The following is a 13485-nucleotide window of genomic DNA, read 5'->3' on the forward strand; positions in this document are numbered from 1 at the left end:
TGCTGCTTTGTTTTTTTCTCATGTTATGATTCTACTTTTGCCGCCAATCTGCGTGTGTCTGTGGTTAGACCTCATCCCACCGCTGGGGGCGCTGCGGGATACAGCCTGCTGCTGTACCTCGACCCACCGCCGGGGGCGCTGCGGGATACAGCCTGCTGCTGTACCTCGACCCACCGCCGGGGGCGCTGCGGGATACAGCCTGCTGCTGTACCTCGACCCACCGCCGGGGGCGCTGCTGGATGCAGCCTGCTGCTGTACCTCGACCCACCGCTGGGGGCGCTGCGGGATACAGGGTGGTGGTGACGCGTAACGCTGGGTAAAGCAGAGGAAGAGCCGTCACACCGCACCTCTGAAGGTAAGAACAAAGACTCCAAAACACTGAATAAAGCTGGGAAGTAGAGCTCTGAGGCTGAGCTTCAGGACTGCTCGGTCCTTCTAATGGTCCCGAGGATCAGGGTGACCCGGTTCTGTGTCGGGAAGCTGGGTTAAAACAGTCCACTGACGCTGTTAGCTGTGAAGAGGCTAACTTTAGCTTAGCTTTGAGAACTTCAGTTTATCGGGCTGATTCGGGACTTCCGTTCCAGACTTTCACGCTGCAGGCGGGTCTCGGGTGAAGCCGGACAGAACAGTGATCGTGTGAGCTGTGAACTTTAGCTTAGCTCTAAATTTAACAACTTCAGTCTGTCAAGCTGCTTAATTCGTGGCGTTTCCGGTCCAGACCTTCAAAATAAAGGTTGTTTTGGAGGATCTCAAGTGAAACAGTGGGTAATGGTTTTACCTTGAAAGGACGGGTGGTAATAGTGGGGATTTCCGGTGGCTTGACGCGGACAGGAAGTTTAACGCTAACGAGTTAGCTGCATTTAGAAAAGAAAACAGTAGAAGTACTTTGTTAGTGAAGGTTATGACTATTATTGTCTCGTGGCTCTTGTGCATGTTATTGTTTGAGTGAGTCTTCTCTGTGTAACACATGATTGTCCGGCCCAGCCAGGACTGCAGCGTTGAAGTGTTTACACTTTGGATTTGTGTGTTTCGAGGTCATGGTAGCTGATAGCAGGACGGACTTTAACCTGGACAGAGTGACAGACTGACGGCATCTCTTTGAAAGAGGCCTGCACTGCGAAGGACACGACCAGAACTCACGGGCCCTGCACACACACGAGGAGGAGGAATGTTTTCAGAACAAGTGAACACCTGGAATGAGACCGAGCATGTTAACATAGAGTGCAGTCCCTCTTCCGTTATGGTCTGCTACTTTTTCCTCATGTCACAGAAGTCAGCACATCTCCCATTTCTGCGAATACTTCATTATATCTTTTCTTGGAGCAGCGCTGAAGAAGCGACACTTCGACACCGTGTGAAGTCGTGTCTGTGTTCAGCTGATATGACAGTGATGAACATTACAGGCAATATTTCTACAGAGAAACTTTTCACCTTATAATGTGACGATGAGAGGCGTGTGTCTGAATGAGGACATGTTGTGGACAGGTTGACCATCAAAAGATGTGTCCAGGTAAACACGCCGCTCACTCAGCGGTACAGGACACTGAGCTGAGCCTGTGTTGTGTTCAGGCGCTGTCATGTAAAAAAGAAACTTCAACACTTGAACAGCTCTCACGTATACCCCGGGAACAGGTGGGGAAGGTTGAACGGGATCAGAACGTGGAAGCCGCCCGTCTCTAATGCCTGGGATGCAGCTTGTTAGTGAGTTTGACCCAGACTTGAATTTGTGGTCGTGCATCTCCATGTTGAGAATAAAACTATCCAAATATTGTTTTTGGACCATTTTGCTCTGCCCCGCCTCTGAGTGAGGTCCTCCTTGGTTTCGGTGGTTCTGGTGTGTTGTCGTGCCTCATCTTGGCCGTTTTTTTGTATTTGCATTCATCTCTCTCTGTTGCAGTTTGTTGCTTGCAGGACTGAACCTTTCAGTAGAGTCATGTTGATTAGGAACTGCCGTTCATTTGATATACAGTTCCATAATGCACCTTTCATCAGTTACCTGTGAGCAGAGGCTTTGTTTACTTTGTCACTTGAGAAAATTGGCAAACTGTCCGTGGCTGAGGTTCTGACTGCAGGTATCGTATGAAGAGCGTCATGGAAGGTAGGTTTAAGGGGGGTGGGATGTGCACATCCTCCTGGTTTTGTGTTTAGCGTGATATCAGTGGTGCATGTAGCTCTGTGTGTTGTTAGCCAGCGGCCCAGCACAGGGGGGTGGAGGGTGGCAGTATGTGCACAAGCCGCATGTTCTGTCGTGGTTTCTTCATCGTGGGTCATGTTGAGCAGTTGAGCTGGTTTCCTTCCTCTTTTCTGCGCCGCAGTCGTCTGAGACATTTCTCCCAGCCCCACCCTGCGGTGAAACGGCCGGCTTCACCGGAACACACGGTGTTCTCACACTACACACACACACACACACACACACACACACACACACACTTCACTGTTCCCACTTCAGAACACCAGGAAACAAAGTCAGAGAAACTTGGTTTGAAGTCCAGTGGCTTTATGTTTCTCTTTCTGTGTGTGTGTGTGTGTGTGTGTGTGTGTGTGTGTGTGTGTGTGTGTGTGTGTGTGTGTGTGTGTGTGTGTGTGTGTGTGTGTGTGTGTGTGTCCTCAGCATGGCGATGACTGGTCAGAGTCCGTGCTCCTCCATGAGTAACCACACCAAGGAGCGGGTCACCATGGCCAAAGTGACCCTGGAGAACTTCTACAGCAACCTGATCGCCCAGCACGAGGAGAGAGAGATGAGGTGACACACACACACACACACACACACACACACACACACACACACACACACACACACACAGCCAATATTTGTGCTTGATCCATGTGATCTGAGTCCATTTCTGCTTCACCCAGCAGTCATATGAAGCCTCTGCTCCATCACACTTTGTCTCACGAGTCCCGTTTCCAAGGGTGTGTTTTTCAGTCCTGTTGAAAACAGTCGCATTGAAAAGATCTGCAAACATGAACGCTGAACGTTCAGTCCTCATCTCCACAGCACCAGTCTAAACTGAGGAAGAAACGTCTCTGAAAGGTTTTCTCTCTCAAAGTTTATCTCAGCTCCCGTCCAGTTCTCCTGCTTGTTTTGGTTTTGACTGTCCTAGTTCCTGCTTCCTGTTTTCTGCTCACGTCATTCATGTGAGGGAGGCATGAGCGGAACCAGCTTCATCTGCTGGCGCTGAGCCAGATCCACTCAGGTGTTTATGTGAGACCTTTACAGTCCGACTGTAGGGAGGATTTACGGACCCATGCAGTGACTCTTCAGAGATCAGAGCGCTGGGAGACCTCGTCCCTGCTGATCAGAGACCTCGTCCCTGCTGATCAGAGACCTCGTCCCTGCTGATCAGAGACCTCGTCCCTGCTGATCAGAGACCTCGTCCCTGCTGATCAGAGACCTCGTCCCTGCTGATCAGAGACCTCGTCCCTGCTGATCAGAGACCTCGTCCCTGCTGATCAGAGACCTCGTCCCTGCTGACCAGACACTGTCTGTAGTGCGTCTGTTGCCCAGTGCTAAGGCCAGCTTGTGTTTTCAGGCAGCAGAAGCTGGAGAAAGTGATGGACCAGGAGGGGCTCGCTGATGAAGAGGTAGGACTCCTCCAGAACGTTCTCATGTCCAGTGTCCAGAGGAGATCATTCAGATGAGACAGGTCTTCTTCAGGTTACGAGTCTCTGTCCTCTGCAGAAACGTCTCCGGCGGTCCGAGCACGCCAGGAAGGAAACGGAGTTCCTGCGGCTGAAGCGCACTCGGCTGGGTCTGGAGGACTTCGAGTCCCTGAAGGTGATCGGGAGAGGAGCCTTTGGAGAGGTGAGGACTGTCTCCAGGGTCCAGCGTCAGGATGAGCACCGGACGTCTGGAGGAGAGACAGAGACATCCGTCCAGCCCTCCGTCCCTCCAGGAAGCGTCTCATCAGCTGTTTTCTCTCCAGGTTCGACTGGTGCAGAAGAAGGACACGGGTCATGTTTACGCCATGAAGATCCTCCGTAAAGCTGACATGCTGGAGAAGGAGCAGGTGAGAACACACACACACACACACACACACACACACACACACACACACACACACACACACACACACACACACACACACACACACACACACACACACACACACACACAGCTACATCTCTGCATGTTTGAGACGGGCTCTCTGGTTCTTTCTGTTTGTCTGGATCAGAAATTAATGACAGCTTCACTTTATTTTATTGATGCAGCACCTCTCTCTCTCTCTCTCTCTCTCTCTCTCTCTCTCTCTCTCTCTCTCTCTCTCTCTCTCTCTCTCTCTCTCTCCCTCCCTCCTCTGTCCCTCCGTCCATCCGTCCCTCCGTCTCTGTCCTCAGGTGGGTCACATCCGTGCGGAGCGGGACATCCTGGTGGAGGCAGACAGCTTGTGGGTGGTGAAAATGTTCTACAGCTTCCAGGACAAGATGAACCTGTATCTGATCATGGAGTTCCTGCCTGGAGGTACGGCCGCCCCCCTGCAGGTGCTGGGGGTCCAGCCCCTCCTGGGGGGTCTGGGTTCTTCAGTCCTCCTGTCTTTGTGTCCGTGCAGGAGACATGATGACCCTGCTGATGAAGAAGGACACTCTGGCTGAGGAGGCCACTCAGTTCTACATCGCAGAGACGGTCCTGGCCATCGACTCCATCCACCAGCTGGGCTTCATCCACAGAGACATCAAGCCGGACAACCTGCTGCTGGACTCCAGGGTCAGCCTGCCCCCCCCCCCCCCCGCTCCTCTGTCTCAGCGTGTCTCTCAGAGTGTCTCAGTGTGTCTCACAGTGTGCTCGGTGTCTCAGGGCCACGTGAAGCTGTCGGACTTCGGTCTGTGCACGGGACTGAAGAGGGCTCACCGGACCGAGTTCTACAAGAACCTGAACCACAGCCTGCCCAGCGACCTCAGTAAGCAAAGTCAGTCCAGCTCCTCAGCACCACCACACTGTCCGTCTCCGCCTCCGCCTCCGTCTCCGTCTCCGTCTCCGTCTCTGTCAGTCCAGTCAGTCTCCAGCTCAGCGGTCCCAGTGTCAGTGTCAGTCCAGTGACCTTCACGTCTCAGGTCCAGGTCCAGGTGGACAGTACCTGTTCTGAAGAGACCTGAAGAGTTTTAGTCCAGAACAGGCGGTTCCTCTCATGTGAGGAGACCAGACCAGGTTTATCTGGTCCCAGACCAGGTTGATCTGCAGACCAGGTCCTGCTCAGCCACAGTGGGGTGTGTATTGAGTGCATCATGCGTCGTTCGTTCCTCCACAGCGTTCCAGAACATGAACTCTAAGAGGAAAGCAGAGACCTGGAAGAGGAACAGGAGGCAGCTGGTATGGCACACACACACACACACACACACACACACACACACACACACACACACACACACACACACACACACCCTTCAGTGCTGCCTGTCTCAGAGTGTAGTCCTGGTGAGTGAGTGTGTAAAGGCAGCGTTTCCCAGAATGCTCTTGCTGCTGCAGGCCTTCTCCACGGTGGGGACTCCGGACTACATCGCCCCGGAGGTCTTCATGCAGAACGGATACAACAAGCTGTGTGACTGGTGGAGTCTGGGCGTCATCATGTACGAGATGCTGATAGGTAAAGCACCGCGGACCCCTGGGGGGCGGGATTCTGGAGGGGGCGGGATTCTGGAGGGGGTGGAGTTCTGGAGGGGGTGGGGTTCTGGGGGAGGGGTTTTGGAGGGGGCGGGGTTCTGGAAGGGGTGGAGTTCTGGAGGGGGTGGGGTTCTGGGGGAGGGGTTTTGGAGGGGGCGGGGTTCTGGAGGGGCGGGGTTCTGGGGGGCGGGGTTCTGGAGGCGCGGGGTTCTGGAGGCGCGGGGTTCTGGGGGGCGGGGTTCTGGGGGGCGGGGTTCTGGGGCAGCGAGGTTCTTGGGGGGCGGGGTTCTGGAGGGCGGGGTTCTGGGGGGGCAGGGTTCTGGGGGGGCGGGGTTCTGGGGGGGCGGGGTTCTGGAGGGTTGGGGTTCTGGAGGGCGGGGTTCTGGGGCAGCGGGGTTCTGCCGTGCGGGAGCGTGAAGCAGAGCTGTGCTCCGTCTGCAGGCTACCCTCCGTTCTGCTCCGAGACGCCGCAGGAGACGTACAGGAAGGTGATGAACTGGAGGGAGACGCTGACCTTCCCCCCGGAGGTGCCCATATCGGAGAAGGCCAAAGACCTCATCCTCAGGCAGGGACGCCGCCCACTGCGCCGTGTTTACCAGTGCCAGGCAGACCGATGGCGTCTGTGGTTCTCTTTACCGTGTCCCAAAGCCGAGGCGCGGGCCGCTGCCCCCTGACCCCCGGCTCACCCGGGGCCGGGGGTCAGGGGTCAGGGGGCTGAGGCGGGGGTTCTGACCGGGGCCCTGTGTTCAGGTTCTGCTGTGAGGAGGAGCACCGGATCGGCGCCGCCGGGGTGGAGGACATCAAGTCCAACCCGTTCTTCGAGGGAGTGGACTACGACCACATCAGGTGCGGCCGGCCGCTGTCAGTCCAGGCCCCCGGGCCCACGGGGACGCTCTGGGCCGTCGGGCCGTCCTCCGCTCGTCTCGTCCTCACGCTCTGCTCTGTCCTGCAGAGAGCGGCCCGCCGCCATCCCCATCAACATCAAAAGCATCGACGACACCTCCAACTTCGATGAGTTCCCTGATTCAGACATCCTCACTCCAACAAGTCTGTATCCCGTCAGAAGCTGTGCTGAATGACCCCTGACCCCTGACCCCTGACCCCTGACCCCTGACTCCTGACCTCTGACCGCCCTCTCCCTCTGTAGCCACTCAGGTGTCCAATCAGACCGAAGCCGACCTGAAGAACAAAGACTGGGTCTTCATCAACTACACCTACAAGCGCTTCGAGGGCCTGACGGCTCGGGGAGCCATCCCGTCCTACATGAAGTCTGGGAAGAAGTGACGCCGCCGCCCCCTGCTGGGAGAGAGAGACTCTGCTGCGCCGCCGGGGCGGCGCCGCCCTCCAAACCACGGAGACCCTCTTCACTTCGCGCTTCCCACCACGCTTCTGGTTTCACCATAGGAACTGTCACTCTGCTCCTGCAGGCCCCGACCTGGCCTGTCTCACCCCTGGGGGTCCCTGTCTCACCCCTGGGGGTCCCTGTCTCACCCCTGGGGATCCCTGTCTCACCCCTGGGGGTCCCTGTCTCACCCCTGGGGGTCCCTGTCTCACCCCTGGGGGTCCCTGTCTCACCCCTGGGGGTCCCTGTCTCCTCCTCGTTGTGGATTCCAGTCTTTCTCGTGTCTCCGTCTTCATTCCTGACACCAGCATCCTCTACATTCCCGCTTTGTAAACCAGCACTAAGGGCTCCTCCAGGTCCAGGTCCAGGTCCAGGTCCAGGTCCAGGTCCAGGTCCAGGTCCAGGTCCAGGTCCAGACCCAGACCCAGACCTGGACCCTGGCTCTCTCCTTCTGGTTTTTCTCTCTGAAGTGGTCTTTCGAAGCGGATCAGGTGCTCTTCAGGGATTCTGCCTCCATGTCTTGAACCAAAGACCACGCTGCTTCGTGTCTTGGCCGGACGTTTCCGGTTAGCTTGTGGATCAGCTGATCGAGTTTCGCTCAGCTGACGGTCCTCCAGCAGCCGCTCGCCTGGAGCTTCAGGTCATGGCGTTGCCTTCACCACCATGCGGTCAGGTGTCTCCTGTTGGAGAGGGTGGAGTGTGTGTGTGGAGGCCTCGGGGGTCCTGCGGGTCAGGTGGGACCAGCTGAAGGTCCTCGGGGGTCCTGCGGGTCAGGTGGGACCAGCTGAAGGTCCTCGGGGGTCCTGCGGGTCAGGTGGGACCAGCTGAAGGTCCTCGGGGGTCCTGCGGGTCAGGTGGGACCAGCTGGGTGTTTCCAGACTGCATCTTTCACTTTTAAAACTTAAGTCTGCAGCAATATTTCTACATGTGGATGGAACCATCAGTGACACACACACACACACACACACACACACACACACACACACACACACACAGTGCTGGAGTTCTGCTGTGGGATCCTTGGTTTCAAGGTGTTTGTAGATATTTCTAACTTCTTTAGACCCTCATGATGCTGCAGAACCCGGGTTCCAATCTGATCCGGTCTGGTCTGATCCAGTCTGATGTGGTCCGTTCCAGTCTGATCCGGTCTGGTGTGGTCCGTTCCAATCTGATCCGGTCCGATCCGGTCTGGTCTGATCCGGTCTGGTGTGGTCCGTTCCAGTCTGATCCGGTCCGATCCGGTCTGGTCTGATCCGGTCTGGTGTGGTCCGGTCTGGTCTGATCCGGTCTGGTGTGGTCCGTTCCAGTCTGATCCGGTCTGGTGTGGTCCGTTCCAGTCTGATCCGGTCCGATCCGGTCTGGTCTGATCCGGTCTGGTGTGGTCCGTTCCAATCTGATCCGGTCTGGTGTGGTCCGTTCCAGTCTGATCCGGTCTGGTATGGTCCGTTCCAGTCTGATCCGGTCCGATCCGGTCTGGTGTGATCCGTTCCAGTCTGATCCGGTCTGATGTGGTCCGTTCCAGTCTGATCCGGTCTGGTGTGGTCCGTTCCAGTCTGATCCGGTCTGATCCGGTCTGGTGTCGCATGGAGAAAGTCTCTAATGAACACAATAAATCCAAAATGCTGTCATTTGAAATGAATGTAAATGAGCTTTGAATCAAAGAGGAACAAGAAGCAGGACCTGATGACACGGCGCAGTCTGCCACCGCCGGGGGGCGTGGCACCGCCGGGGGGCGTGGCACCGCCGGGGGGGTTGTGGCACCGCCGGGGAGCAGACCACTGTCTGCTGCAGTCTGTCCCTGTGGGAAGTCCCTGTCTGGAGAGACCCTCTGGAGTCTTGGGGCGGGGCCACCTGATCACATGACCTGGGCTTTAGAACAGTCACCTCCTGCCTTCTGAACGCTGTTTTCCAATGAGAGTTAGGATTACTGCCAGCAGGGGGCGTCGTCAGGGTAAACCTGACCCCTACCCACTGCATGACTGACTGAGGCGACCTGTCCACTGGTCTCCACCGCCTGTGCAGTGGACTGTCTACTGTGAGGACAGCGTCTGTCCTCGTCTCAACTGCCTGGCGCGGTGGACTGTCCGCCGCCTGGCGCGGTGGACTGTCCGCCTCTTGGCGCGGTGGACTGTCCGCCGCCTGGCGCGGTGGATGCCCAGTTGAGGTTCTTGTAGAACCGGTCCAGGAGGACCCCGGTCCGGGACTCTGCCTCCGACTCCGCTGTTCTTCCAGATGTTTCTGCATCTTGAAATGAGACGATGGTCACTTGTCTTCCATACATCTGCAGGGTGTCAAACATGTGGTCTGCGGGCCAGAAGTGGTCCATCATGTAAAATGAGAATTAGCATTAAGCATTAGCATTAGTCACAGAGGAGGGACGGAGTGTGGACCATCATTCAGTGCTTCTGTCCAGTCCTCTTGTTTTCCACGTTTTCTGTACATAGCACCGAGATGCATCTTTACAAACTGCTTAAAGTTCACTTTTCTTTGTTTTCCTTCCGGCGTTGAACTCGGTAAAAGATATTTATTGAAGCGAGGACTTTGTGGCGGTGTTCCAGGAGCCTCTGCACTGGAAGAGGTGCGACGAGACAGTTGGAGCGCTGCTGAAGGCCGAGCTGCTTCCGCTGTGGCTCCACCGTCTTTCTTTTTATTAAAGCGTCTGCTACGCATGCTGGAACCAAACCGCAGTGTGTCTGTCTGTGCACGTGTGTGTGTGTGTGTGTGTGTATGTGTGTGTGTGTTGGGCATGTGGTTTGAGTCCTGGTTGGGGTTTTTGGGGAAAGCCTGTATTTTATTTAAACTCTGTTTTCTGGTTGTTTGACAATGAATTTTTCTGCTCTGACTGAGTCCTGTCTTCACTGCTCCGAGCCGCACGTGGAACTTAGTTTTCTTCACACAGCAGACGCTGGAAGAGACTCCGCCCTCACTTTACAGGCTGAATAGGTGATGTATTAAGTCCGAGACTTTAGTCCAAAGTTTCCTCTCGGTCAGAAAACAGGATTCAATACAAACACGTTAAAATTTCACAGACTCAAACGCTTATTACTGTTCAACTTGCAAAATAACGAAAGCTACACAAAACCCAGAGAGCCATGTTTTCGTTTCCACAGTTTAACATGATGGAAACATCTGCTTTGCTGCTTTAAGCTGTCAGAGTTACACGATGCACTAAAACCTGCTGTTGGGATGAAGTTTTACGTGACGAGTTGCTGCTGCAGGGTAGACCACTACCCAGCATGTCCAGGTCTCAGTGACTGGTCTGGGGACCTGGAGCTTCAGGTCCAACTGGACCACCTCTCCTACTGTCCTCTGAGGTCTGAAGCTCACTGAGCTTCTGCTACAGAGCCGCCAGCTGATCCAGAGATCAGGGATCTTCCCGGTGGTCCAGCTCTCAGACCTCGCTGTTGGAAATGGTTTCTGGTGGTCTGACGGGACTTCTGGAGCCTCTCTCATCCATGAATATCCAGACATCGGCTCAGCGTTTCCCTCCAAATGAGAAGAACCAGGTCAATCTGTCCACCGGGGGGCGTCCCAGCATCACAGTGTGGACCGACACCCTCCAGGCTGAGCAAAGCTGGAAGCAAAACCATAAGAGGGTCTGAAGACCTTCAGGACCGAAGCGTCCAGACAGACCAGCACCCTGCAGCAGGACCACATCTGATGGAAGAGACTGTCCTCATCCAAGATGGCTGCCGTGGTGAAACCAACAGGCCTGTTCGTTTTAATGAGTGAAGAAGAAGAAGAGCGACAAACGTCTTCAGGGAATCACAAGAAACAGTTTGAATATAAAAACACACTTTATTGGAACCTTCGATCATTTTAGTCCAAAGTTGAAGTCAATGTGACTCATCAGTCCCACACTCGGTTTACACAAGTATTCTCCTGCAGGAGACGTGTGTGTGTGTGCGTGCGTGCGTGTGTGCGTGCGTGCGTGCGTGCGTGCGCGTCCTAGCTGTAGTTCCTGAGGTAAATCAGTCTCTGGGGCTGGAACTTCTCCCGACACAGGGGACACTCCGCCTGGAAGCAACACACACAGTTACACTATGTCACACACATACACACACACACGTTTGTGTGTTTGCCCGGACAGCTGCAGCTGACCTTGGTGTTGCACCACTCGGTGATGCAGTCCCAGCAGAAGAGGTGTCCGCAGGGCGTGGACGTGGCGTGTCTCCTGTCCTCCAGGCAGAGGATGCAGCGGGCAGACCTGGACCCTGAGCCGGGGGACCGTGGACCGCTGCACACGGGACAGGACAGACCTCTAAGGACACTCCGGAGTCTTCCCCGGTCTGAACGGGTCTGAACGGGTCTGAACGGGTCCGGACGGGTCCGGGTCCTACCTGAAGCTCTGCTGCTGCGTCCACTCCGTCCGCGCTCGCTGTCTCTGCCTGAAGACGCTGGCCTGGAGACACACGGTGACCAGCAGCTGGACCAGGGAGACGACGCCCAGGAGACGGTAGCAGGCCCGGACGGACGCGTCGTCACCGCCGGGACGGACCACACACAGCTGCAGAGACGGAGGACAGTGGGACGGGTGTGGGAACCTCTGGTGTGAGGGTGCAGGAACCTACGTAGGAGATGCCAGCCGTCCTCTTGGAGACGTGGTAGAAGGACCCCCGCAGGTAGAAGACGGCGGTGTGGAGCCTCTGCAGGAGCGCCAGGGTCTGCTGCAGGAGCAGCGCCGCCGGGGCACAGGCTCTCCTCTGGGCCTCGGACAGCAGGCCCACCAGGCGCCGCACGGCGCCCCGCAGCCGGCCGTCCAGGCTCCGGGGACCGCCGGCCCCCCGTCCGCCCTGCAGCTCATTGTCCAGGCTCACCAGCAGCTTGTCCAGCAGGTAGGGCAGGAAGACGCCGCACAGCACCGCCAGGCCCCGCCTGCCGGCCGCCGGGACCCGCCGCCCGCTGGGGTCCACCTGCACCACGTTCACGTACTCCTCGCCCAGAGTCTGGGAGCCTGCGGGACAGAGGCAGTCAGGGAGGGCCGGGCCGGGACCGATGGGGTCTGCGGGCCAGTACCTGACAGGGTGGTCAGGCTGTAGTAGGTCAGGTCCGACAGCAGCTCGATCTCCCTCCTCCAGCTCAGCCAGCGCCTGGACCCTGCCGGGGACAAACCACGTCACGCTCCGTCCCCGGGGGACAGGAGGACCGGAGCAGCACCGGGCCCGGTCCCTGAGGAGCTCAGCTCACTGGACTGAGGCCCAAAACTAAGAGAGACGGAACAATCCAAGAGCCTGCAGGCGTCCTGAAGGTCCTCAAGGTCCTGAAGACCCATTCAAGGTTGGCTTTTAGAAATGAAGACTTTCTTATAAAGCATCTCTTCTTCTGTGAAAGTCCTAAGAAGAACCAGTCAGTGATCACTGTCCATCACTTTTCCTGATTTCTAATTGGCGCTGTGGAGCCATGCTGCCCTGCCTATGAAACCACTGAAATAGTGTGACCAGGCCTGACTGTTCTGCCAGACTGGGTGAGTTTCTAAACAAAGCAATCAGCAAAAACAAGAGGGACAACAAGCCCTTCAGATATGAGGACGGAGAAGTGGCAGGGAGTTGTGCATGTGGCGGGTCGAGGTCCCCCTCTGGACCCTTCATGGATTCGTTACAGCTCTCTCTCTCTCAGAGTTCACAATGTTTATATTCATTATATTACCATTCTGTAATGTAATTACAGTACTTCTCTGTTTCCGTCCTGCTGTGTTTCTTTTCTTTCTTCACGTAGAAGGTGAAAGCTGGAGTCAGATTCTTTGCTTGCAGTGCATAAACTTGGTCATTAAAGTTGATTCTGATGACTGACTGTAATAGATTACTTTGCACCGAACTGCTAATTGTAACTACAGAACTCTCTGAACAGGTTTCAGAAAGTAGCAGTTTTAACCTGTCAGATTACAGATTACCAGTCAGAAGTTGTGAGATTACTGTGGAGTGTTGGAGCAGGCTGTAGTGACACAGTAACTCCAGATTACCGCAGATTACTGAGTAACGCAGCAGAGTCTCACCTGCCAGGGTCTGGAAAGCCTCATTAGCGCTGTTCCTCAGGGAGGCCCGGTACTGTTCGTCCTTCTGACTGGACCGGATCAGCTGGGCCTGGTTCGCAGGAGCGAGGGACATCCTGCTCTGCAGCCGGGCTGACAGCACCGGGACCCCGGGGACCGCACCGGGACAGCACCGGGACACTACAGCACCACCGGGGACACGAGCCGTTCTCACGCGGGACAGCCGCTAACACCACAGCACCCAGCAGAACATGGAGCTTTAGAGGCAGAATGAAGCTACCGAGAGACAACACCAAGTTGTTTACAAACCAAACCAGTTGCAAATACTAGACGAACTGCAGGAGTCCTCATCCAAGATGGCGGCCATTCGGAAACGCGTCATTTCCTTCAGGAAAAGACTCGCGTGTGGTTCTAATTCTCAGACGTGTATCGAGATAATATTGATTGAAAACAGCAAACAGTTCGAGACTCTAAAAAAACTGAATGGATTTCAGTGTATTTTTATTTAAAAAAAATATTAAAGATACGTGTTACAATAAACCCGACCAGTACTCC

The 13485-nt window shown here is 55.6% G+C and overlaps 2 protein-coding genes across 4 annotated transcripts; one reads left to right on the plus strand and one right to left on the minus strand.

Annotated features, from left to right (window-relative positions):
* Positions 1-297: 297 nt before the first annotated feature.
* Positions 298-9783, plus strand: stk38a (serine/threonine kinase 38a). Of its 3 annotated transcripts, XR_003933802.1 has the most exons (15): positions 298-355; positions 2612-2743; positions 3534-3585; positions 3683-3805; positions 3927-4010; positions 4339-4462; positions 4551-4705; positions 4796-4907; positions 5247-5308; positions 5465-5582; positions 6041-6164; positions 6350-6445; positions 6552-6646; positions 6747-7755; positions 7796-9783. XR_003933802.1 is itself a non-coding variant. In XM_030119833.1 (14 exons), the coding sequence occupies exons 2-14, from the start codon at positions 2613-2615 to the stop codon at positions 6881-6883; spliced, it is 1413 nt and encodes a 470-aa protein (XP_029975693.1). In that variant the 5' UTR covers positions 298-355; position 2612; the 3' UTR covers positions 6884-9783. The 3 variants fall into 3 exon arrangements, 2 of the variants coding, with proteins under 2 accessions (XP_029975693.1, XP_029975694.1); XM_030119833.1 differs by having other exon boundaries at positions 6747-9783; XM_030119834.1 differs by having other exon boundaries at positions 4796-4898; positions 6747-9783.
* A 942-nt stretch (positions 9784-10725) lies between these two features.
* On the minus strand, positions 10726-13281 carry pex10 (peroxisomal biogenesis factor 10). Its single transcript, XM_030119841.1, has 6 exons — positions 12934-13281; positions 11958-12038; positions 11513-11895; positions 11282-11448; positions 11043-11178; positions 10726-10958 (listed from the first exon to the last, which is right to left on the minus strand). The coding sequence occupies exons 1-6, from the start codon at positions 13043-13045 to the stop codon at positions 10890-10892; spliced, it is 948 nt and encodes a 315-aa protein (XP_029975701.1). The 5' UTR covers positions 13046-13281; the 3' UTR covers positions 10726-10889.
* Positions 13282-13485: the final 204 nt, after the last annotated feature.

Source organism: Salarias fasciatus, chromosome 20, assembly GCF_902148845.1.
Source record: "Salarias fasciatus chromosome 20, fSalaFa1.1, whole genome shotgun sequence".
Classification (NCBI taxonomy): domain Eukaryota; kingdom Metazoa; phylum Chordata; class Actinopteri; order Blenniiformes; family Blenniidae; genus Salarias; species Salarias fasciatus.

What these genes read in the sequence shown, in the direction of transcription:
- pex10 (XM_030119841.1), bottom strand. Translation starts at nt 13,045, where the DNA reads ATGTCCCTCGCTCCTGCGAACCAGGCCCAGCTGATCCGGTCCAGTCAG. An exon ending in GGCTTTCCAGACCCTGGCAG is followed by an intron (nt 12,039 to 12,933) that starts GTGAGACTCTGC and finishes TGTCCCCGGCAG; the next exon opens with GGTCCAGGCGCTGGCTGAGC. An exon ending in CAGCCTGACCACCCTGTCAG is followed by an intron (nt 11,896 to 11,957) that starts GTACTGGCCCGC and finishes TCTGTCCCGCAG; the next exon opens with GCTCCCAGACTCTGGGCGAG.
- stk38a (XM_030119833.1), top strand. Translation starts at nt 2,613, where the DNA reads ATGGCGATGACTGGTCAGAGTCCGTGCTCCTCCATGAGTAACCACACC. An exon ending in CAGCGACCTCAGTAAGCAAA is followed by an intron (nt 4,908 to 5,246) that starts GTCAGTCCAGCT and finishes GTTCCTCCACAG; the next exon opens with CGTTCCAGAACATGAACTCT. An exon ending in GCCAAAGACCTCATCCTCAG is followed by an intron (nt 6,165 to 6,349) that starts GCAGGGACGCCG and finishes CCCTGTGTTCAG; the next exon opens with GTTCTGCTGTGAGGAGGAGC.